This window comes from Larus michahellis, chromosome 13, assembly GCF_964199755.1.
Source record: "Larus michahellis chromosome 13, bLarMic1.1, whole genome shotgun sequence".
NCBI classification, from domain to species: domain Eukaryota; kingdom Metazoa; phylum Chordata; class Aves; order Charadriiformes; family Laridae; genus Larus; species Larus michahellis.
The window spans coordinates 13,534,295-13,559,040 of NC_133908.1; the positions used below are offsets into that span (position 1 = coordinate 13,534,295).

General features: G+C 52.0%; 2 protein-coding genes across 5 annotated transcripts in view; both read right to left on the bottom strand.

Moving 5' to 3' along the window:
- Positions 1 to 22,758, bottom strand: part of CORO1C (coronin 1C) — a 59,338-nt gene extending 36,580 nt beyond the window's left edge. The window contains exons 1-2 of one of the 4 annotated variants that reach the window (XM_074606398.1): positions 2,556 to 2,741; positions 1,956 to 2,185 (exon numbers count right to left, since the gene is read on the bottom strand). Coding sequence is in view for 1 of the 4 variants with exons in the window: in XM_074606395.1 (XP_074462496.1) it covers positions 22,335 to 22,362 (28 nt within the window). In the remaining 3 variants the exon portion in view is untranslated. Of the gene's footprint in view, positions 1 to 1,955; positions 2,186 to 2,555; positions 2,742 to 8,672; positions 8,842 to 22,334 lie in introns of those variants that run through there. The other 3 variants (XM_074606395.1, XM_074606396.1, XM_074606397.1) reach the window with 3 other exon arrangements.
- Positions 13,940 to 17,258, bottom strand: LOC141750736 (uncharacterized). The gene is made up of 2 exons (XM_074606393.1): positions 15,714 to 17,258; positions 13,940 to 14,076 (listed from the first exon to the last, which is right to left on the bottom strand). The coding sequence occupies exons 1-2, from the start codon at positions 17,110 to 17,112 to the stop codon at positions 14,000 to 14,002; spliced, it is 1,476 nt and encodes a 491-aa protein (XP_074462494.1). The 5' UTR covers positions 17,113 to 17,258; the 3' UTR covers positions 13,940 to 13,999.
- Positions 22,759 to 24,746: the final 1,988 nt, after the last annotated feature.

Below are 24,746 nucleotides of genomic sequence, written 5' to 3' on the forward strand. Positions count from 1 at the left end.
ATAGAGCTGACCTAGTTCTCTTATCAGTGCAACAGAGCCAACAAGGAGGTATCAATCTGTTCAGAGCTGCTACCCCAATTTGCTGAATTCTTCTGCTCTCTTGAAGGTTACGTGCAAGCTTCTTCCAGACCATACTCCTGAGACACATCGCAAGCTTTTTTTTTTTTTATATAACCTGGTTTTGGGCAAAAGCTTAGTGGTTGTGAATGGAGAAAGGGCTCTTCCCCACCATAGCTTCATTAATTTCTCACCAAATCCCCACCAGGTCCCACCTTTCCCAGCTAAGGCACATGCACTTTTTTTCTAAAATGACAGAGTGCTAACAGCAGAACGCAACTGTGTTTTCTCCTACAACTTGAAGCAATGAAACGTGCCCAAATGAAATAAACGGCAAACACAAGGTCTTTCTATGTGTGCAACAGAGGAGCTCACCAGTAGCCACTAGACCCGAAACTCAACTACGGATACAGGATGTAGTCTGTCCTCTTCAGTGGTGAACTTAAGCTAGAAGCCAAGGAGAGAGCAGCACCCAGGTGCTGGGAGCCTAAAGCAGAGAAAGAATAACACCTGCAGGATTTCCCATTCTGCAAAAGTCAAGAAGAGGTGCAGACATGAAGGTAATTTGATTAACAGAGTCTTTTCTAAGGTAAGCACTTTTCCTGTTAAACTCCAGTGGCTTTAAGACATTATTGGAAACAGTACCCTGCTGCTCCTTGCTTACAGTTAATTGGATCATTCCTTAAAAAAAATGACAAGAAGATTTATCCAAAGGCAAAATCTCCAAAGGACTTGATAAACTGTTTTCTATTCCTCCTCAATTACAATATGCCACGGTATCTACGGGAAGAAACTATAAATGTTACAGATGTTTTAAGGAGATAAACGGTCTTGGAGATAAAAGGTCCTAGTTCTTCAAGAGCACTGCAGCACTACAGCCTGAGAACCACCACCAGGAAACCAAGACCTGCAGAAAGCCTTCCGCTATAAACATGAAGTTAGCCGGGACACAAATTCCTCGCAACTTAGAAATAAAGCAGAAACAACAGATCAGCACAACCGAGGCTCACAAACAGACCAGCCAAGTGTGAGTCAGACTGACCAAGCGAGGATGCAGCATTCTCCAGATGGCCCTGCCTGACCACAAATGCTCCGCTGGTCTGCTGGATGGAGCGCAACACCCAGACCTGCCTCTGAGAAGACAGCGCTGCCTTGGGGGACGTGATCAGCGAGGAGCAGGACGGCCAGGCGTAATGGCAGCACCTCTTGGACCAGCGCTGCAGCCATACACCTCTGTTGTGGTGTCTGAAGTTTGTTTCCAGCCCTGTAACGAACGGCAGACGTGATGGGCCAGAGAGGTGGACAATGTCACGGATAGACTGCAGTTACAGCACAGACCAGCGTGGCCCATCAGGCTGCCGTTCTGAATGGAAACACTCCACTCTAAAAAGCAGTAATGGGCTTGGTTAGCACAGCCTAAGAAACACCTTCATCCAAACGCCAGCTAAACTGGAGCCAAATTTAGCGACTTTCACTCCTCAAGCTACTCAACAGCACCCATCCAAGAGGTGAGGCGCTCACGTTGAGCTTTTGATGTCCTCGAAATAAAACCAACAACGGTTAATTGTCAAAGACAATATCCTCAGCACAGAAGAACGCAGAAGGTTCAGACCGGACAACGCAAACGCGTTTCAGATTTTAATGCTGCACAAATAAGCTGCAAAATGAATCTCAATTCTCACAGTTGGAACTGGCCTGTATTTCTCCAGATTTCCATTTGCTGTCCTGCCAGCTCTTCTGGCCAAGCAGCCTATAATTCAAAGAGTACCATTGTCATTCTGTCCTGTTTCCGTAACATGCAATTTGAAATCAGGGCTGGGGGAGGGAGGAAGGGACTAGAGGAGGCTAAAACTCAAATCCAGATAGTTCAATCTGCTAACTTGATTTTAAATGCCTACCTTGTGGTACCAATTACAGCCCCTCAAATATCTGTTTTAGCAAAGGGTTCCAAGTTCAAGCACATTTCCTCTGTCCTACAGACGTTCTTTGTCGCTGATCCATTTCAGGCCAAGGCTGCTGTCCTTTGCTGCGGCAGAGCCCCGGCTGCTGCACGCCATAGCCGAGAGAGCAGCAACCTGGGCGAGCTGGTGTCAAACCAGGAGTGCAGCACGGAGCACCTTTCTCACCTCTCCAGGCAGGCAAGAAAAAAAGAAATTTACTTAGGAAAGTGTATTTAGTTTAGCAAGCGGCTTTAATAAACATCACTGCTACACTACAAAGAAAGATTTCAGATGCAAGAAGGAAAAACATCTTCCTACGCCCACAGGCTCCCTGTGCCAAGGACGAGGGACGTAGCTGCTGTCCCCGACACCCCCAGCACTCCCACGGCAGCTCTCTGCCTACCTGACGGGGAGAATCACACCCTGATACCTGCCAGGCAAAGGCTGATTTCTTGGGGAAGGGACCTGCAGCTGGCTGCTCTCAGCTGGGGAACCTGTTTTCAGTAAGAGGCACGAAGAATTACAGCCTGCGTCTAATGACCTTTAAGCTTTACTTACCTGTCAGCTTGACAGTCGTGTCACTGCACGTGCAACCCACACTTCCAGCCCTTGGAGAGTCCCCTGTGGCATTTACAGCAGTTCTGGAGGAGACCAGCCAAAACAAGAGGCAGTATTACGCTGAGATAAGCCCCAGCTGGTTTTTATGTGATCTTTCATAGTGCTTAAGAATCCCCCATGTAGACCAGATCAATGATGCAAGCACTACACATAAAGAGCACAAAGATAACCTTTACCCCCAAAGAAACACCGGGGAGCAAAAGGAAGTGCATGGAGGTAACATCCCTGCATCCAAGGCATGGCGAAACAGGAGGCCACACCAGGGTAGCCCCCTTTAAACCACAGCACCTTAAGACACCATGCAGAACTTTAACAAATTGCTGCAGAAAGCAGCAGCGGCCAGGAAAAAGATGCTGGAAGGCACGACGACACTCAGCTAGAAGTGTTTTGTGCCCACACTTCATGCTGTGCTAAAGCAGAAGTATATATCGCTGAAGTACGTCTGGCAACTCATTTTTGTCTAAGCTGGCTCAAGGTTTTTTTCCCTGCCTCGCAAACCGATCTCAGCAGATCCAAAAATGAAAATAAACCTTAAAAAAAAAAATATTCACCGAGAACTCAAAAAAATTTGATCCACCTCCTGTTCTGCACAAGATAGCTTTGTGCCTATTTACTCCATCCTCCACCACACAGTATAATTAATGTAAGTACTGCAGTAAGGAATTAACAGTTGGAAATCTAAGTGTAAGAATGGCCATTTATGCACACACACATCCCACTATGTGTGCTGGTGCAAATATACGAACCACCTTCGTTATATGGTGGAAGTATTCCCAGCCTAGTACCTACAAGACCCCGAGTGAAATGCTTAACCTCACATTTCCGATCGGGAAACAAGGATATCAATCTGTTTCACACGGGTAACTGCAAGAAACAACTGTAACGCTGCCTGGCCGCTGTATGATGAAAAATGTCAAGTGAATGCCAAGCATATACCCCCAAATCATTTGGGTTCCAGCATGGCTATCAAACCGTGAGGTTTTTAAGTATTTAAAGTGAAAGGAGGGGGAAAAAAAAAAAAAAAGCAATTTCAAGAGGTAATACTAGCGGTGAGCTGAGTCCCTCACCGTGGAGCCTTTGCTGATGACTATCTTCCATATCAAGTGATCATCTGCCCAGCACTGCCAGTTTGCCTGGCTCCCAAGGGACAGAGTGCTTACTATGGCTTGAATTTGTTACTGCCTGCTAATCCCTGGTGGTGCTAATTATACCCATTATCAGTTTGTCTGACTGTGCCTGACGCACGTCCAATATCCAAATCTGCAGTACTGGAGGATGCCGAGTCCCTATCAGATTTGCACGGGAAGGGGACACTTCAAAGTGCGATGTTTCAATACCGCAGGTTTATACATTTATGCGAGATAAACAATGGATTTTCAAGGACCCCAGAACACAGTCTCTATGGCAACTATATGCAGAACTACAGGGATGGAGGGGGAGGGAAGGGAAGTTCCTACATTTCTAAATACTTCAACCAGAATGATTTTAAGTCCATTTTCCAGGGACTACTTTTACCAGGAACTGCAGGTGAGATGTATTGCCTAGGTTCATACGTAGATAGTCTTAGTTTTAGACACACCACTCTCCTCTAGTTTTATGAAATCCGCTCAGGCATATTTGACAAGACTGCAGAAATGGTTGCCTTAATATTCGGCTAAGAACAATTGTACGTAGATTACATATATGCTTGTACACCCATAGATTACAGACAAAGATGCTATGGCCAGCCAAGATTTGCAGAGCCACAAGGAAACCGTGGCTAAAGGGAACACTTGGCCTTAAGCGCAGCTCAGCAATGCTCCAGACGAAAGCCGCGAGCTCATCCCAGCGCGCCTGACCGCAGCAGGCCGAACCTTAATCACTTTAAGTCAGATCCCACCGCTGTTTTATTTCCATTGCTTTTTCAAATCAAATTATTAAAAGGGAAAACAAGAAAAACCTAATTATGATGGATCGAGAGGCCCAGCTTAATGTTGAACAGAGTCACTATAACGGATCCAACCGCATGCAGCTTCTCCCACCGAGAGCCAGACCTCAACAGGCTCATTACATGCTTACAGCAAAAACCATATTATGTATCATTTATTGTTATCATCAACAAAACTGGGATAAGACAAAGCAAATAACGCTGAAGATGCAAAGTGATGATGTTGAAGAAATGCTATTGTCTTGTCTCCAATGCTGGTGATTCTACCTTGGTACCTAACTCATTAACGAAGAAGAAAAGCAGAGAGGAAAAATGGACAAAGAGCCCATGTTTTACTTTGTCACCTCTAAACCGAGGAGACCTCTTCTATCGACTGGCACCGTGAGAGCACCAGCAGGCCACCAGCCTTCGAAAGAACAACATGGGTTTTTTTTCCCCTTAGGAGGCAGTAGCAGATACCATTTTCTTTATTTCTCTGTCAAGCTCCTTGCCGGTTCCTGACCTTCGGGGCGGAACTTTAAAGCTTTTATGGTACCCCGTCACAAAAGCCTCCTCCATTTCAGGAGCACTTTGTGACTTTTTACGAAGATGTCTGCTGTAAAGAGATTGCATCTCTCTTACTGGCATGATGAACTGCATGGGAGAGGTGTAAAGTAAAATTACCTATTTGAAGGAGTGTGCAACAGTGCCCAAACAGTCACCTTCTGTTTTATAACTACACCGTTACCACCACTCACATCCACCCATTAAATCTGATCAGATTTGTATTCACTACAGGCACATACACAACTAATGGTTGGTAATACAACTAATGGCTGGTATATTCCATTAGGAACCTCTCCAGACATTTTGTTCCTCTGAGGACCATCAGCGCCAGACTCGGCATCAGAGAATCCTCCAGCACAAAGCCAGAGCTGCCGGTGGGACCCCTCGGGCTCGTCACTGCTATGCCGAGAAGCCACACGATTCTAGTGTCACCTGGTATTTTACCCGCCTGACGCTGTCATCTAAAAAACACATATAAAGTCAACTACTGAATAATTATAACCTCAAAAAGAAACAATTCCTTTTTAGTAGAGTTACTCACATGAGGAAAAACAGAACAAAGCAATCCTATTAGCAAATATAAAGAAAAGGCTCAGTAATCAATTCCCAACTATACTGGCATGTTCAACACATTTGGAATAATCAACTTTCACTGCTAGCTTTCCTGAGTCACTTCGGCTAACCGAAACCTTTCTGCTTTAGCTTTGACGTGACGTTCATCCCAGCAATGCCACCACCACCTGCATTCGGGCATATCGTGACAAAAAAATACCAGTTCACATCCTGTCAGCCTAAAGCTACCGACAATCTGACTTTTCACATGCGGCTACACAACCAGCGTGACTGTAAACTAAAGCTGTAAGCAGTTTCTAATCAGATTAATTTCAGAGTTAACAACCAGAATATAAGCAGACCAAAAATAATAGGTGGGGGAGACTACAGGGAAAGAGCTCAGAGAGAACACAGAGATTTTAACTCCTGTTCGTATGCCCTGTAAACGCTTAAACTGGGGCACTTCAAATCCTCAGCGAGTTTCTGTTCCAACGCATCCTTAGAGAAGGACTGAGATTATCACAAAAGCCTCAGTAAAACAAAATCAAAACAAACAAACCCATACTTTAAAAGTCAAGTGAAAATGTGCCTGTGAGTTTGCCTAAAAGGACATTCCTAGCCCTGGGAGTGGTGCGCTGATGACCTCACCAAGCTGCGAACTCAGGCCAGGAAGTGTTTTGCTCGTGTCTTGAAAATAGGAAGCTGGCATCCAAGTTATACTCCTCGGAATCGATAATCAAATTAAAACCCATAACATAAATTCTCTTACGGTCAAAACGCAACGCTGTGCTATAATGAGCCATTTTATGCAGCCGTCATTAAAGTCTAATATTAATCTTGAGCATGATGCATGGAATGGTTACTGAGGGCAGATCTCTCGGCATCCTTTGCTGCATCACTCAGGAAAGCTGATATTTTACCCTTCTGTGCATTCCTTCTCATTGCCGTTACACTGAATCTCTGCCTTTTGCTTGGAGTGAATCCCAGAAGTGACAGATGCAATAAGCATGAAGATTTAACTTGAAAAAATCCAATGATGTTTGAAAAGGCTGCTCACTCGAAGATAGAGCAATGCCAACAGAGAACATTAAGGGAGACACACAAATGCTGATTAAAGCAATCTGTATAAAAGGCTACAAGTGACCACTGAAAAATTACTATTATGAAGCACTATATTAAAACAAACACAAAGCAAATGCTCCCTGACATGTACCTGAGTGTCAGGTCTTACTATGACTACTGAAAATACTTAAAAAATATATATACAAAACAGACATGCATTGACTTTATCACAACAGTATTTGATCTTCTACCTTTGTGTACACAGTCTTTAGCAAACACGAATACTAGCTGCAATAAAACGTCTCGGTGAGCGCACAGCCATCTGTTTTTCCCCTTGAGCAGAAAAGATGATTCAATGCTTGTTATTCAAGTGAAAATCGAATATACCCTCTCCTGCCTCACGCAACAAGATACCCGCTGTTTTCTCTAGCCATCGCACATTCAGCACATACGAACACACTTCTTACAGGACGGGCTGTGCCAGTTCACACCATTTTCCCACACTTCCAGCAGGCACCGAGCATCTCTCCTGCATGGGCTTATGAAGGAGAGTGCCAGGTAATTCAGATACAGCCTGGCCTAAAATTAAACCAGAATCGGTATCAGCAAGCCGAAAAACCAGCCGCAGCCTAGTAGATTCAAAAATGTCACTCTTTCATTTTGCTACCATCCTTGGTCCTGCTTATACTAATCCACATGCACATCTGCATGAATAGGCTGAATAGACGCGCTCAAACAAACATGTACAGGACTAAAACTACAGCTATTAAAAAACCCTCAACACTAATGCATATCACTTATCTTTAACAATAAAACTGCATCAATCAGTTTTACTTTTGTTTCCAGTCAGCTTTCAGCCCCCCCCCTTTTTTTTTTTTAAAAAAAAAAAAAACCCTGTCTCCTGTGCAGTCACAGCATCACATTGTCTAGTCTGGGGTGCTACCGCTGAACGTTTGTGCGGTTGCGTGTCAGACGCCTTTCCGTGTATCGTGAGTGGAGAAGCACGGATAAGTACTAACCTTTAAATTCTGGCCTTTGACATATCGCCATTAAAACAATGTGGCTTTCTGCATAGAAAAACAAAGCCCGGGAGCATCTCGTACAACCCACGACTTTACGCATCCCCCAAACACACTCGGAAGGGACATTAATAAGGTGACATGAACCCGCTCAACACCAGCGTAAAGGAAAAATAAAAATAAAAATAAACCCTCTGGTCATCTTTTGTCCTCTGCAACGTTACAGGGTGGCAGCGGGGACGCGGCACTCCGGGGGCGACACGCACACGCCGCTGCCATCCAGCTGCTGCTGCATCGCCATGAAAATAAAAGGGAAAAAGGAAAAACAAAACAAAAGCACAAGAAAAGAAAAAAACCAACCAAACAAAAACAAAACCAAAAAAAAAAAAAAAACAAAAGGAAAAAAACCCCAAACCTGCCGAACAAAAGGAAAAACAACCCCTCGTTTTCTCCTCGCAGAAAGCAGCCGGGGCTGGCAGCCCGCATCAGGTGTGCGGGGGCTGCCCGAGGAGAGCCCGGCCCCGCCTGGGGCATGCCCTGCCGGCAACCTGCGAGCCCCGGCCGGATGCCGGAACCCGCGGCGACCCCGGGGCCGCTCCGCTACCTAATAAGGCGGAGAGCGGGGGAGAAGCCCCGGGCTGAGCGCGGCTCCCAACGGCCGGGGTGGGGAGGGCGCTTCCTCCCGCAGGCCCGGGCGCTGACAGCGGGCCGCCGCCGCAGGAAGGGCTCGGCGGCGGCGGCCCGGCCCCGCGCAGGAAGAGCCCGCCCGGCCGGACCCCCGCCCGCCCTGCCCAGCCCAGCCCAGCCCAGCCCTTGCCCGGCGCCCGCCGCCGCCCTCCCGCGGGCACCGCCACCTCCCCGCGGCGGGCCGGCCGCCCGCCCTACCCTCCCGCCCCGCCGAGCTGCCACCCCTTCCCGCTGCCGCCCCGCTGCCCCGGTTCTCCTCCGCACCGCGATCCCGAGCCGCCTCCCCGCGTCCGCTCCTCAGCCCGGCGGAGCCGCTCCGCCGCCGCCCGCCTGACTGACTGACTGACTGACTGACTGACCGCCGCGCGGCGGGGGCGGGCGGTGCCAGCGCCAGGCCACGCCCACGTGAGGCCACGCCCACTTTAAAACCACGCCCCCTGCAGAGACCTCCCGCCGCCTGCGCGCTCCCCTCCCGCCTTGCTCGGCAGGAGGGCGGGGCGGAGAGGTGAGTGGCGGCCCCTCTGGCCAATGGCGGCGCGGCGCTCGCCGCCACGCCTGGTCGCGCGCTGCCTCGCTTCCCCGCCCCTCCTCCCCGCCGCCGGCTGGTGTGGGCAGCGATGGCGGCCGCGCCGCGGCGGCGGTGGGGCGAGACCCTGCCTGAAGGGGACCGTCCCCTCGCCCCTTCACGGCCCTGGCAGCCCGGTTCCCCTCAGACGCGCAGCCGCTTGCCGCGTCGGCGCTCCCTGCCGCTCCCCAGCCTGCCTTAGGCCCCCTCCCTCACAGGCCCAGCCGCGGCTCTGGCCTCCTCCCTCACAGGCCCAGCCGCGGCTCCCTGCTGGCACGCCACCCTCCTCCTCTGCCTGAGGTACCCAGGGTGCCAGCAAAGGTGGGGACGCACCGGCAAAAAGGACAGGGTGGGTTTGGGCCGCTATGGCAACGAACCCCAAAATTCCAGGCGCTGGTATTTGAGGCACAACCCTGCGGATGTGGCTCCCTCTGCGAGGCCTGGGCCGAGCAGGGCACAGCTAGAGCCTGCCAGCGGCAAAAAGCAAGGGAACCAACAGTTCTGCAAGAAAAACAACTGCGTCGCCGCATTTTATCACGCTGACTTGCTGGGGCCAGTAGCTGCCATGGAAAACGGCACTGCCAGCAAGACGGGGACAAAAGGAGAGCTTAAGCCCCTGCTAAAAATCACACTTTAATTAGAAGCACAGGACAGTAGCTTGAAGGCTAAGATTCTCTCCGTTGCACTAAAAGTAAAGCCACTTCTGGCGGTGCTGGCTTATGTGGTTGTAAAGAGGGGGGGTTTGTCTGCTGTTGGATGAAAGAGGCTAACGGTTATTAATATAGTACACAGTAAACAGTAAGAAGGTGAGTACCTGTGCAGCAAACACCCCAAGGCACAGAGTAATACCAGTCCCAGAGCCTGCGTGTTTCTGTTCCTCCAGGGAACTTGAAGAGCAGACGAATGATGCTAGATCAGTGCCCACGTTGCACAGTGTTTACCATACATGGCCAAAACCAAAAGCTAGTCTAACTTCCTTATATGTTTTGGCCAATACTTGCAAATTCATTTGCATGTGGTTAGGTGCTTAAGGGGCCTAATTTTTCAGGGGAGCAACAAACCTGTAACTCCCTTTATAATCCTTCAGAATTTGGAGAAATATGTGTGTTGGGATGAGCTCAGCTGAGAACCCTCCTCTTCCCACATGAAACTGCTGCAGGACTGTGAGCTACCCCCTGGTAAGCCATAGCTGGGTGTTAAAACATGCAGAAAACCTCACAGAGATAAATTAGTTATGGTCTTGCTGGTTAACTGATTATGACTGATGGAAACATCAGATGCCACAGTAGCTACAAATTAAACAAGCAAATGTTCTCCAACATTTGTTAAACTTTGACACTAGCCACTGATTCAGTAAGCAGGAAAGTCTTTTACGTACTGAGCAATACCTTGATAAAAATATTATACACCCAAAGGTTAGAGTTGCAAGCCAGCATCCCTGCCCCGCACTGCCCGCGGCACCAATTACCGTGAAATTAATACCTTCCTTCTGAAAGCCAGCCCAGCGCACTTACTCTCCACCCTCCTCCCTCAAACAATCTCTTTAAAGCTAAAAAAGAAGAAAACAAAAGTAGTTTGGCAGCCTCGGAGCAGACCTGCAGGTAATCTGTAGTTTAGTGGGTTTAGATTGTGATTCATATTTTCCACGTAGGTACGTGACTTGCTGAAGGTCACACAATGAGTCAGTGATAGAGCCGAGTGTCTTGACTGCCAGTCCCACGGCCATTAATTTATTAGGAGTCTCGAACCTGTGCATGTGGGTTAAAACTTCATAAAAAAATGATACTTAAATATATTACATATATGTATCTAGCTCAAAAGAGTGGGCAAGCTTGAAATGATATTTTAAGCACGTAGCAGGCTTTATCCTGGACTGAAAAAACAGCGAAGGCAGCAGTACCCAGCCCTACCCAAAAGCTTGGAAAAACCAAGGAAGTTTTTTGGCATCCATCTGAAAAAAAAAAGAGAGGGATGCACAGAGGACACAAAGTGAAATCGGTCCTGAGAAATGTGATTGAAACCTCGTCCTCTCCATGACTGCCACCCGAACGGGTGGTTCCTGGTTGCCGTTGTCACTGCAGGGGTGGCCACTCCTGCGGCACAGCCTGCTCGACGCGGCCTTGGGAGAGTCACTAAGGATGGGCTCAGAAGGAAACAACACCTGTTGAATTTTCGCTAGTGCTTCCTTAAATGTCTGGATGGAAACGCTCCAAAGATCACTCAGATCCTGACCTGGTTTAACGAGCCATTGAGATCGTGACAGCTCACCCTACGAGGTGATGAAGAAAGGACACGCGTTTCAGGCTGAAATCTTCAACAACAGAAGGAACGGCTGAGGTTTTACACATGCTCTTTGGTTCCGCCGTAAACACTAATCTTCATCACTTCAGCTGAATAAAATCATTCTAACAAACAGTACTTAAATTATAGCCAGAGCGATGTAAGCTTAACAGCTTGTCAAAATATGTCACAAATTCTAATTTTTTTGAAGGCAAATATCCCATTACCAAATTCTTGCAGCTACAAGGAACCACACAACAAAGTTTGTCCTTCCATTTTATCAGTACCAACACCCCTGATCATTAAGCTTTGCAGAAAAGATTCAGAATGTATTCAAAAGTATTATTTCGCTAGTTTTGCCCATCCCACATATTTCACCGTCCGCTGCATCGGGGCGCGACTGCTGCAAACAGCCTATCTCACAGCCTTTATACGGAAACAGCGCCGTGTCTACAGACTCCACCTCTCAAACTTAAGTCAGCGGCTAAATTTAGCTTCCTTGCAAATATGCATCAATTCCATCGCTGCAATAAATCACGCCAGTTTGTTCCTACGGTGATCTTGACATGCCTTATAAGCAATGCCTTCAGTTTGCCCCCAGCCTCCTCTGCCAGTGCGGTGTTATTAGTTAAAAAAGGTGAAGACAGACAAAAACACCTCTTTCTAGGAGAAATTTTGGCGGTTTTGGCCTTCAGCTGATATCATGCAATTTGGTTTGGAGTCTCTGAGCAATACTTAGCCGGACGGCAAACCCAGTCATTCAGAACCACTAAAGTCACTTGAGGGATGAATTTGTCTCAAACATTTCAATTTCCTTAAATCCTCATCGCTAAATATATTCTGAATGAAGGAAAACAGCTTACAGAGGGTTTAGAGAGATCAGCAATTTAAACTCCTGTTATTTTGCAGCTTAACATCTAAGTCACGCCAGTGACTTAGCCGGACATGACAGTTTGTGTTTCAAACCTCAGCTTTGCAGATACCCAAGTTGAACAACTTTTGAAGGACGTTTGTGTCCTCTATCTATCTATCTATCTATCTATCTATCTATCTATCTATCTATCTATCTATCTATCTATCGATCGAAGCCTTTTGATTTCTTATTATATTTAAATAACTTTACAGGAAGCACTAGGTTCTCCCACCTGAAAGTTGCGTGTTTTTATGTTTCATCTTCTATGGCTCCCGTGATTTAGATTTAGGGCAGATTCAGCAGCGCTGAGAAGAGCTGCTCCCCTTGAAATCGGTGATGTGATCGTACACTTCACTTAACGTTACTGGAATGCGCTGGGGTTTTTATGCAGGGAAATCTGAACCGAGTGCAATGGAAAAAAATAACCCAAGCCCTTTTCTGTGCGTGGAATAGCATTGGATTTACTCTTTCTGCCTTGTTTTCTCAATGTCTGCTGGGCACGCATCGAACGGCGAGGGTAGCTTTATTACACTGCTTACGAGCCTGGTTTTTAAGGGGCATTTCAATGATCGTCAAACGTTGAGCGGCTGCCAAGACAAAATTGTACTAACAGCCACCACGTAACAGCTCTTGATTACAGCTAATCAATTCTGTCTCCTGGAAGGGATTACGTGTTCCGCCCAGGGAGGTGTTGCCCTGTGCCGATCTGTTCCCCGCAGCCAGCAAAGCGTCTGTCTGGAGAGAGAGAGAACAAAATCCACTTGGTTTGGCCTTATTCAATCCTCGGCCAGAAAGGGGAGCTGTAGAATTATGGAATGAAGATAAGGAGAGCCAATATGTTCCATCAGATTTTTCAAACAACAGCCAGGAAGGGAGAAGCGTGTGAGAGTGTGTCGGAGCATGTGGACGAGGAAGAAAGAGGAGGATGTGAATTAAAGCAGGGGGTTAGGAGTCAGCAGCCCTTGGTTTTATTCCCAGCCCTGCGTGACATCGAGGGGGTCCCTGCGCTATTTCCAGACCCAGTGAATTGGGTTTCAGATCGCAGCCCCCCCCTCTCCCCAAAGGGTAATGAAAACCCACGGCGGTGAGCGGGCGCTTGCATCGACACCATTTGTGTGCTGCTTGGTGAGGATGGGAGTGCCGGAGATGGACAAGTAATAGTAAGTGAACATTAGGTCAGGATGGGGATTAATAATTTATGCTATTGTTATTAATGATTTAAAATACATTTCGTAAAGCACCTCTCTTACTGCATATGCACACTCTCCTGCGTGTTATATGCAGGAGTACAGATGTCACACACCTCCCTACCAACCCCGCCATAGGAAGGGCATAGAGACACGCGCTGCCCCCCATTTTTACAGTGAAAGGAAATCTCCAAATTCATTTTGAGCCAGTCTATTTCCTCATGTATTTCTCTTCTCCATCACTGTACAGGATTGGGAAATATATTTTTCTTTATTCCCCCCCCCTCCCCCATTTTTGCCATAAAGGGGAGGTGGTCCCAATACCTAATTAAAATGTTGGGACGCCAAATAAAAACGAAGCAATTAGTTGCAACAGATGGGATTTTCTTTGTCGCTATCGCCACTACAGCAGATGATTAACTAGGGAGAGAGAGACAAGAAAGCAGAACGCCAAAAAAATGAATAAATAATGAAAAAAGCAAGCTGTATTTTATTTACAACATGAATATCCTGGGGTTGACACTTCCTATCATTCTGAACAGCGGAAAAAAAATCAGCCAGTGAGCGGTAACGCGAGGCTCGGTGCTGTGACTCCTGTAGCACTCCAGCTGACACTTAGCACATATCCTAGTCTCGTCCTCATTATTCAACCAGTTCTGAATCCTTTTGCCATCTTGTTCTCTTTCTCTCCCTGCTGTCTAGGATCAAGTTGGACCAAAGGTGCTGGAAAAATCAGAGGTATAAGAAAGGAATCATATAATGGTAAATATACGCGAGATGGTTGTGTTTGGTTAGGCAGTATGAGATTCGGGAAGATACAGGTTTAGAAACAGATTTTAAAAAAAAACCCAACCCCAAACAGACTATGTCACAGATGCAGCAAAATGAGAAGCTGTCCCTACTCTTCTTTATTGCGACGTTTTCACAGTTCAGCACTGAAAGAGATTGTCTTGACCCTCCCTCCCTATTTCTTCTGAAGCAGGAGCGGGTAAACATCTGTCAGGAGTGATTTAGCTGTAGCCGGTATCGCCTTAGGGATGGAGCGCGATTTCCCCTCGTCCCTTCTCATCCCCCTCTTCTGCAAGATCACCTACTGCATCCACCTGCTCCTCCCGTTCCCCGCAAAGGCAGCACGCCCCATCGCTGACGAAAACATCCCTCCGTCTGATCTGGCTGATGGAAACACGCCGTATCAGCTGTACCGTTTAATCAGACACATCTCCCACTCCAGGAGGAGCAGGGGGGGCTGCGGAGATCCAGCCACCCCCCTAGCGCCGGTGCCAGCACTGCTCCGCGTACGGAGCCTGCGTCTGTCCGACAGCAGGTAGTTTGCCGCAACAAATATTTCACAACCCTATTTCTTTACATCGTGAGACTGATAATATGTCTTCAGCTGCTTCCCGAGAGGATAGGATCTATTTTTCCTTGCTGTAGGCTTTTTGTTATCACTGACACGCACACAGTCTCTGTGGCAATGTTCGTATTCTGACTTGATTTCGTGACTTCTGTGAACGAGAGTAATTGACAGCACAATGTACCAAGCTCCATGGGATAATCACACCTATTTTTTAAGTAAACATGCTATTCAATTCAAAGCTAGCTTAGATTTCCTGTGCCTTAAAACATTTATTTTCCCTTATAAGGAAATCCACAATTCCAGATTGTCAATAAACAGACGATGTAAGTTAACCAGCACGGGTCTGATACCTCCTTGCAGGATCCAAACTCCCAACCAAACACTCGTTTCTAACCTCTCCCTATTTCTGCACAACTGCCCTTTTACCGGTAAAATTCCAACCAAGTTCATTTATCCATAATTTTCCAGTGAAAGGGTTGGTGAAAGTTGATGTTGTTCTCCCGAAAAGCTTATTCAGCCAAGTCACAGCGCAGGAGAAAAAGAACCTAAGGACAAAAATGCCTCCTTTTTATGCCATAGCTGAAATAAAGTGATATTGGCCCACCCAATGCTTTAGAGAGACAGAGGCAAATAATCCCACGTGACGGTGGGAGAAAATATCATATGGGCACTTCTGCCCTGTGTCTGTTTGTGAAAAGCTGTGTGAGAGTACTGGATATTGTACTTGTTCACGTACAGGAGAGTCTTAAAAAGCAAATCCCTTTCTCACAAAACGGTTTCACCGCAAAAAGTACTTTTACCAAACAAACAGCAGACGTGAATCAACACCTGATTTTCATCCCGTCTCGCTAGGACCGTAGATCACTAACCCTGCCCCGAGCGCATCCAGTCTATTGCTGGGCTACGACAAGGCAGGGATTTTCTCAAAAGCCCGGCGCCCGCCGTGTTCCCACCTCCCCTTGGCTCCGGATCCGCCCTGCGAGGCAGAGCCCTCGCACCTCACCTTTTCTGGGAACGCTGGCCGGTGGCGTGGCTGCCTTCCCCTCTGCCGCCTTGGGCTTTTCGAAGGTTTTCTTTGCGTCGGCAACTTTAAGCACATTCTCGTCCTCCTGGCTCTTCCTCCCCTTCCGCTCCGGCTCCTCCAAGCCCCCTCCTCCTGCCGTCCTGCCTCCAGCGAGCTGCTCCGCGCCTGCAGATGCCCACTGCTCCTTGGCAGGCTTCGCCGCATCCCTGAGGGGCTCCAGCAGCGCCTCGGTCATCGCCACGGTCTTGCTCATACTGAGAGCCAGGCTCTCTTTGCTGTGGGACCTGACAGGAGGGGCCGGTGGGGTTTTTTTCTGGCTGTATGAATCGAGTATCCCTACATCTGCTTCACCCCCGAGCTGTTCCCTGCTCTCGAGGAGCTGGCTGCTGCTCTGTCTCGGGAGCTTTTCAGCGTCTCTAGCCACCGAGGCATAATTTGCGACCCCAGAGACCATTCTCTCGAGGCTTTTGGCTACCTGCTTGTCTGGCTCGGGCTTCCTGGCCAGATCCTCCTCGCCGGTCTGGCCGTTCTGGCAAAGGTCCGGGGTGCCGTCAGGCTGGGGGGCGAAGCTCACCGCCTGCCTGAAGCTCTCGGCCGCCTTGCCGCTCTCTCTGGGGATGTAGGAAACAGATGTTGTCGCCTCCTGTTTGCTTTGCAAAATGTAATCCATGAGCATGGCGTTTCGCTCGAAGCTGTCCGACCTGATGGGCACACTCGGCTTGTTTCTCTCCGAGGGAGAGTTCAGGGTCAGTTTATTCACTTGCCTGCTCTCTGCACTGCTTTCGGAGTCCGAACGGCTTATCTGCCTCCTCAGGACTCCTTGGAAAGCGTTGAGCTGGTTTAGGTTCGGACTTGCCACCTTCCCGTCCCCTGGGTAGCCCTCCTGGACCATGGGTACCTTGTGCTCCGTCGCTTCCCATTCCTCCTCAGGTTCTGCTTCTGCCTCTTCGATCAGGCGCCTGTACTCGCTCTCCTCCAGCCTGTACACCACCGGCTTCACCGTCCTGCCCCTGCCCGCTCGCCCCTGCCCAACCTCCATCTCGTACACCTTCGGAGGGGCTTCTCCCTCCTCCCCTCTCCCGCACCCTCTCGACACGGGGTGCTCTTCCAAGCACGGGTCCCCTGCCAGCCCCCACGGCCCCCTCTGCCCGCCGCTCCTCATCTCAGACCTCTTGGCGGGGGCTTGCGTGTCGCTCCCAGCGTCGGGAATGTCCCCCCTCTCCAGGCTGTGCCCCAGGCCCTCCTGGCCCAGCTGCAGCAGAGTATAATCCTCGCGCGTCCCTGCAGAGGCTTCCCGGGAAGTCGGGCGGTCTCTCCCCCTCGCCTTACTTGTGTCATCCTGTAAATATCCATAGTGCTGCCAGGTGGAGGCTTCCATGGCGGGGAGCTCCGTCACTGTAATTCCTGGTCCAAATGCTTTGGAACTGGCCAGCCAAGATTTCTTCCCACCTTGGGTCTCGGCAGACTTTCAGCACCGCCTTCTCCTTCCTCCGCTACTGGGAGAGACGGAGGCAGCTTGGAAGCCTCCGTGCCTGGGTCATGTGAATCGGCATTTTTTAGCCTCATGGCCAGCAGAGATGAAAATGCACGTTGGCGCGATGGAGCCCGTCCTCTGCGGCAGGGCAGGAGGCTCTCTCCTAACACAACAGCTGTCAAAATTGACGCTGCACCGGTCCCTACCCAAATATATCCCACCTGAATAGCTGGAAAAGCACCCCCCAGCTTCTCATTTGCTGGTCCACAGCCCGTTACAGGCAGGACTTGCTGCCCATCGGCATCTTGCTTCAGGGACTCTCCTCTTTTCCCCAACCTGCCGCAGCAATAACTCCCCACGCTCCCGAGCAGCAACCCTCCCTGGCTTCCCTCCGATCTCGCCGCTTCCAGAGCGATTTACTGCCAGGTCATCTGCTGCGGCTCGTCTGGGCAGGATCACCTCCGTCAGCTCCTCCGTGGGTTTCACGGAGAGCTTGGAAACCCGCATCCCTGCCCCTGGCGCTCTTCCCTGCCTCCCTGCCCGGCGCCCGGCCGGCACAGAGCCTCTCCCCCCAGCGCTCCTTCCTTGGAAGCAGCGCACAGCCTTGGTCCGCGTCCCAGAGTTTTGGGGAGAGATACCGCCCGCACCGAGCACGCAGGGCAGAGACGGATCGGCTGGAGTGATCCGCGGGAATACGTTATTGCTAAGAGAATTGCTGCGACATAAAAAAGCCTGCCCGGGATAAACACAGAAGCCCGACAGCAGCCTCAGAAACAAGTTTCCCTTAGGAGACTCCGAAACATAGCTTATCAAAAATCCCTATTAACGCTCTGGGCATTTCTCTAAACAACCCTTCAAGCAGAAAGTTCCTCCCTTTGGATAATCCTTCTGCCAAGCGGGCTCCTGGAAGCTCTCCGGAAGGAGGGGGAGCGGGAGAGCTGGAGGGCTCTAATCCGTTTATACACAGCCGGGATGCCTGGCATTGCAGCGAGCGGCGGCCGCCACGGCTCCCAGCCCAGCGGCTCTTCCCCAGCGCTTTGCCTTTTATGGTGCAGGAGGTACCGGCTGCCGGAGCCCGATCCGGGGAAGCATCCCCAGGCGGGATGCAGGAAAACACCTAGATGGTCCCTAAAGAGACACAGGCGCAGCCGGCGCAGGCACCGCCGGGGCTGAGCTGGGTGCCGTTTCCCAGCAGGGGCTGAGTTACCCCAAAGTCGGCCCCAAGAGTTTGCCAACAGCCCCCAGCGACTGGCCCCAGGCTACAAGCATCCCGCTGGCACTCCGTGGGGCTGGAAAATCCTCATCCAGAGCCCCTGGCATCCCTCTGATGCTCCGTGGGGCTGGAAAATCCTCATCCAGAGCCCCTGGGGACACCAGCATCCCTCTAACACTCCATGGGGCTGGAAAATCCTCATGCAGAAGCCCCAGGGACCCCAGCATCCCTCTGATGCTCCGTGGGGCTGGAAAATCCTCATCCAGAGCCCCTGGCATCCCTCTGACACTCCGTGGGGCTGGAAAATCCTCATGCAGAGGCCCCGGCATCCCTCTGACACTCCGTGGGGCTGGAAAATCCTCATCCAGAGCTCCCAGGGACCCCAGCATCCCTCTGACACTCCGTGGGGCTGGAAAATCCTCATGCAGAGGCCCCGGCATCCCTCTGACACTCCGTGGGGCTGGAAAGTCCTCATCCAGAGCCCCCAGGGACCCCAGCATCCCTCTGACACTCCCTGGGGCTGGAAAATCCTCATCCAGAGCCCCCAGGGACCCCAGCATCCCTCTGACACTCCCTGGGGCTGGAAAATCCTCATCCAGAGGCCCTGGGGACCCCAGCATCCCTCTGACACTCCGTGGGGCTGGAAAATCCTCATCCAGAGCCCCTGGCATCCCACTGTCACCCCGTGGGGCTGGAAAATCCTCATCCAGAGGCCCCAGGGACCCCAGCATCCCTCTGACACTCCGTGGGGCTGGAAAATCCTCATCCAGAGCTCCCAGGGACCCCAGCATCCCTCTGACACTCCATGGGGCTGGAAAATCCTCATGCAGAAGCCCTGGCATCCCTCTGATGCTCCGTGGGGCTGGAAAATCCTCATCCAGAGCCCCTGGGGACACCAGCATCCCTCTAACACTCCATGGGGCTGGAAAATCCTCATGCAGAAGCCCCAGGGACCCCAGCATCCCTCTGATGCTCCGTGGGGCTGGAAAATCCTCATCCAGAGCCGCTGGCATCCCTCTGACACTCCGTGGGGCTGGAAAATCCTCATGCAGAAGCCCCGGCATCCCTCTGACGCTTCATGGGGCTGGAAAATCCTCATCCAGAGGCCCCAGGGACCCCAGCATCCCTCTGACACTCCCTGGGGCTGGAAAATCCTCATCCAGAGGCCCCAGGGACCCCAGCATCCCTCTGACACTCCCTGGGGCTGGAAAATCCTCATCCAGAGCCCCTGGCATCCCTCTGACACTCCCTGGGGCTGGAAAATCCTCATCCAGAGGCCCCGGGGACCCCAGCATCCCTCTGACACTCCGTGGGGCTGGAAAATCCTCATCCAGAGGCCCTGGCATCCCTCTGATGCTCCATGGGTCTGGAAAATCCTCATCCAGAGCCCCCAGGGACCCCAGCATCCCTCTGAGCGCAGCCACCACACTCACGCGGGCTGCGCGGGCGACACCTGGACCACGGTGTCTCATGATGCCACCACCTCATCCCCTGCTCCACGAGCCGGCGCAGGAGTGAGCGCCAGCCCCCGTCAGGGGGAAGGAGGGAGGGATGACATTTATCTCAGCCCTTATCAGCCCGGCAGCCAGCCAGGGGTAGTTTGGGTTTTTTTATCAATGCCCATTGCGGAGCTGCTCTGCAGCGAGACAAAACACCATTTGTTACCACTGGAAGTTTTAAATCCCTGCTGAGGCTGCCCAAAACAAACACAAGCGCTTCCCAGCAGGACCCGGGGGGGCGGCCGGGCTCCGGAGCAGCGCCAGGAGCAGACGATGCTCCCAGCTGATGCCGGCGGTGGGGGGGGGAACCTCGCAGCACCCAACCCACCAGGTAGAGAAATCGCTGCAGCAAGATTTGCTGAGGGGCGTGTGTGTGTGTGACAGATTTCAAAGCCAAGTCACCTTTCCATGGGATAAACTCACCAAATTGGAGCGGGCTTGACATCGGCACAATGACCTGATCAATAATTCGGGGTTCTTCCCCTTGGTCCCCCATGCCAAAGCCAAATGGATTCTAGGTTTCTTAAGAAATGTCACGATTTGGAGGTAGCATCTCAAAAAAACCATCATGATTTGGACATATCATCTTGATTTTTTTGGCTTGCCCCGTGTGGGGGTGGGAGGAGCCCAGGGCTGGCGCGGCAGCGGCGGAGCTGTGCCGTTGGACCAGGGTTTGCCCTGCCCTGGGGCGTTCGGCACCGCTCTCCTGCGAGCTGCTGCTGGAACTCTCGGGAAAGTCCGACCCGGCAGCGACGCCGTTTCTGCTCCTGAAGCCTCTGCATAAAAGGAAATGGCAGCTGCAGCAACGTCGCCGCTGCCCCATCCTTCAAACCAGAGAGGAAGAGACTTTTAGGGAATATGCAACACCCAGGGCCAGGGCCGAGGCCGGAGCAAACCCCACGGGCTCAGCAGGGCTGAGGTGACAGAGCTGCTGCCATCAAGACGAAACTCAAGCAACACAGCGAGGACCTGCCACCACAGGTTGTCCAAACAGCAGCCCATTGGCAATGGCTGGATGGAGAAGGAGCCCCACTGGTGCCTGCCACAGCCCCGCATCCATCCGTCCATCCATCCATCCATCCGTCCATCCATCCATCCGTCCATCGCAGGAACCAGCTCATCGCGCATGGGCAGCGCCAGCTCTCAACTTCTGCTTAGAAAAATATTGACATTTCTACCTCTTCGGGGGCCAGCGTGGCTGCCCACCACCCCCCAGCCTCAACAGACACAGAGGCACCATCCCGGGGCTGCGGGCAGCTGGGGACCTGCTGCCGGAGCAGCTTCTCCTCTTTCTGCAGGAGGCCGCTGGTGTCGAAGTGGCCCTTTGTGTCCCTCCTGTTGCTTCTCTGCGCGCATCGCTTCCTTCACTAAACCCAGCCTCGCTCACCTGCCAAACTTGATCTTTTCCCCCAATGACATCATTACGGTGTCTGCTGACGACCCCTGCGGGCACCCGACCCCAGGGTGAAACTGGGAATCACGGAATGGTTTGGGTTGGAAGGGACCTTAAAGATCACCCAGTGCCACCCCCTGCCCTGGGCAGGGACACCTCCCACCAGCCCAGGTTGCTCCAAGCCCCGTCCAACCTGGCCTTGAACCCCTCCAGGGATGGGGCAGCCACAGCTTCTCTGGGCAACCTGGGCCAGGGGCTCACCACCCTCAGAGTGAAAAATTTCTTCGTCAGATCTCATCTAAATCTCCCCTCTTTCAGTTTAAAACCATTCCCCCCTCGTCCCATGGCTCCCCTCCCTGCTCCAGAGTCCCTCCCCAGCTTTCCTGGAGCCCCTTTAGGGATTGGAAGGGGCTGGAAGGTCTCCCCGGAGCCTTCTCTTCTCCAGGCTGAACCCCCCCAGCTCTCTCAGCCTGTCCCACAGCAGAGGGGCTCCAGCCCTCGGATCATCTTCATGGCCCTCCTCTGGCCCCGCTCCAACAGCTCCGTGTCCTCCTTGTGCCAAGGACTCCAGAGCTGGAGGCAGCGCTCCAGGTGGGGTCTCACCAGAGCGGGGTGGAGGAAGTGCTGGTAGGGAACCGTCCTCCTCCCATTGCGGGTAAAGGACGGAGTCAAGCAGGTCCTTGAGGAGATCTGCTCCGTCCTGAGTACGGCTCCGTACCGCTTACGGGCTCCTCCACCCAACCTCGCGTCTTCCCACCGCCCTGGGACCCAACCGGGAGGGCACCCAGTGCCAGGCTGCCCCCACCATCCTCTGCTTCACGCTCAGGCGCCTCCTTTCGCCAGCGAGGCTATAAATAAACCCTCCGACGGTCGCCGGAGAGAACTCGTGTTGCTCCAGATGTTGCCTGGCTTCGCCATAGCAACATCACAACAGGATGTAACATTCGGCCATAACAAGAACCGCTCCGCAAAGAACCAACTTTCAATCATAACAAGAACAAAAAAAGACACACGAACTCACCAGTGGCCCCGGGGCCCCCACCGGCCATTTCACGGTCCCGTCCCGTGGTGCCTCTCACACGTGTCGCCTCTTAGAGGCAACTCTTGAGACGCAAACGGCGGCGGCGGGGAGATCTCCAGCTTTGGGAAGCCGAGATGAGCAGGGAGCGCCGTCTGGTGAACCAGCCAAGGGAAGCGTGAATTAAAGGAACTAACAGCAAACATCTGACCCCAAAATGGCGTTGGCTAAGGGACAGACTCTGTCCCAAGGACCTCAAAAGCACGAGACAGCGAGAAAGCTGCTGCTTCCCCAAGCGGGAGCCTGAGGAGCACAGGCTCTCCAGCTCCGCCGTGGCTCAGCGCTGGAGAGAGTTAACCCCAGGGTGTAAAAACTGTACGTGTACACACACACACACACTCGCTCCCACTGTTTTCCTTCGTGTGTCATCACGTAAGCATGTCTGGGCGACTCTGGGAAGGCCTTGACGCGAAGCCAAGCGCTCCGTGCCGGGGCGACTCAGCCCAGGAGGGTCTCCGTCCTCCGCCAGGGGAGGTTCATCCATCAGATGCCGGTTCCAGCTCCGGATGCTGCAGCTCCCGCAGCGGGTACCTGCCCGCGCCGCGACAGCCCACCTCCCGCAGCGGGGGAAGAGCCCCATTCCCACGGGAGATGTTCTCGGGTGTAAGGAGAAAAGCAAAACCCCTCACAAACCCACCCCAGGGAGCCCGGGGCGCTCTCCTCCGTCGTTTGCAGGTTATTTTCCCAGCTGGGGAACCGCCGCCTGCGCGCCAGTCCCTGCCAAGCTGCGAGCGCAGCCCAGAAATGCACGGGTGACGCGCAGCAGCATCAGCCAGCGCGTGCCACAGGTGGCTGCGGGGTGACACTCCGCCGCCGGGTGAAAGGAAGACGTTCCCCAGCCCCTCGCTCCCACGCAGCGCGTCGCTGCACCCTTATCACCCCCGCATCGACCCCCGCTGCCTCTGCGAAGGCTGCGGTAGGACTTAAAAGTCGTTTAGTTCACCCCGATGAGTTTGCGGCGTGGGCTCCGTGCGTTGGCAAACGTGGAGTCAGCGGCGAGTGCCGGCTCCTGCCCGGGTCCGGTGGAGCCGCAGCTCCTCGGTGCCGGGGCAGGGAGGGCAGGCACTAAATGCGGCTTTACCCCGCTTGACCAGCGGCCAACAGCAAGCCAAATCACCCCCCCCTCCCCTCCAAGAAAAAAAAACAAAAAAAACTCTAAAAAGCAAATATTTCTGGTGGGGGTTAACGACGCTTGGAGGCAATTAGCAAGCGTGCCAAAGCTGGAGAGCATCCCCAGCCTGCGCTTTGCTGCTCTGCCAAGGTAAACACTGACATGTTCCTCCCTGAAGCAGCTCGGAGAGCGAGAACAATCCCAGGCAGCGAGGAGGCTCCTCGCCGGCACAGGAGACAGATGCTCACTGTTCACCTTTAAAGGCAAAATTCGGTGAATGCCCGGGAAGGGCCGGTCCCACCTCGGGCGGACGCTGGGGCGGCAGCAGGAGAGGCTCAGGGCAGAAGAGCCGCATCCCGGGATTTCGCGCTGGGGAGTTGCTCTTCGGAGGAGGCTGCAGCGCAGGTCTGGGGGAATTAAACCCCCCCACGTCGCTGCGGTAGCACAAGCCCCTCTCCAAATAAGCACTTTTCCGCGTAGGGGGGGCTCGGCCCAGCGCAGGCGTCGCTGTGACACACACCATGGCCCCGCTGCCGGCATCCGCTCGGAGAAACACGAGGAGCTTCTCCTTAAACGCAGCCTGGGGTCTCTGAGAGAGGCTGGAGCGGAGAATTCCACTTTTCAGTTCTACTCCTGCCTCCAGGAATGAAGTATATCTCTATTTAATTCCTTTTTCCCCTTAAAAATCCTGCAAATGAGCCCGTGCCGCGGCTCGGGTGCGTTTCCGCAGCGCTCACCGTCCCGGCAGGGCAGCTGAAACACGGCCAGCGCTGCGAGGACACAACCCAGAGGGACAAAAGCATCTCCCAGCACGGCCTTCAGCGGCAGAAAACAGCCAGGACCCAAAAAAAAAAAAAAAAAAAAAAAAGAGGGAGCACAGACGGGAAGAGATAACACGGGACAAGGGACACAAGGGACTGCGGGAGCCGGCGGCAGCTGCTGCTCCCGTGATATTTGTCCGTCGCCTCCTTTTCTTTCCGCCCCCGCGGGGCCTGTTCCCCACGGCCGGGCTGATCCTTCCCCACCTCCTCCAAAAACGCTGCAGAGCCCATTTGTAAAAGGCAAACAAATCAAAAAAACAAAAAGTTTATTTTTTTTTTCTCACAAGAAGCACATAAAATATACAGTACATTTTTACAAACAAAAGTAAAAAAAAAAAAAAACAACAAAAAAACACAAACCCAAAAGTGCATTATGCGTCCCCTACCGCGAACGTACAGTACAAAAGATGCTGCATATTTAAA

Coding starts and splice junctions, on each gene's coding strand:
- LOC141750736 (XM_074606393.1), bottom strand. CDS start 17,112: ATGGAAGCCTCCACCTGGCAGCACTATGGATATTTACAGGATGACACA. Junction 14,077..15,713: donor GGCCAGCGTTCCCAGAAAAG/GTGAGGTGCGAG, acceptor TGATTTTTCCAG/CACCTTTGGTCCAACTTGAT.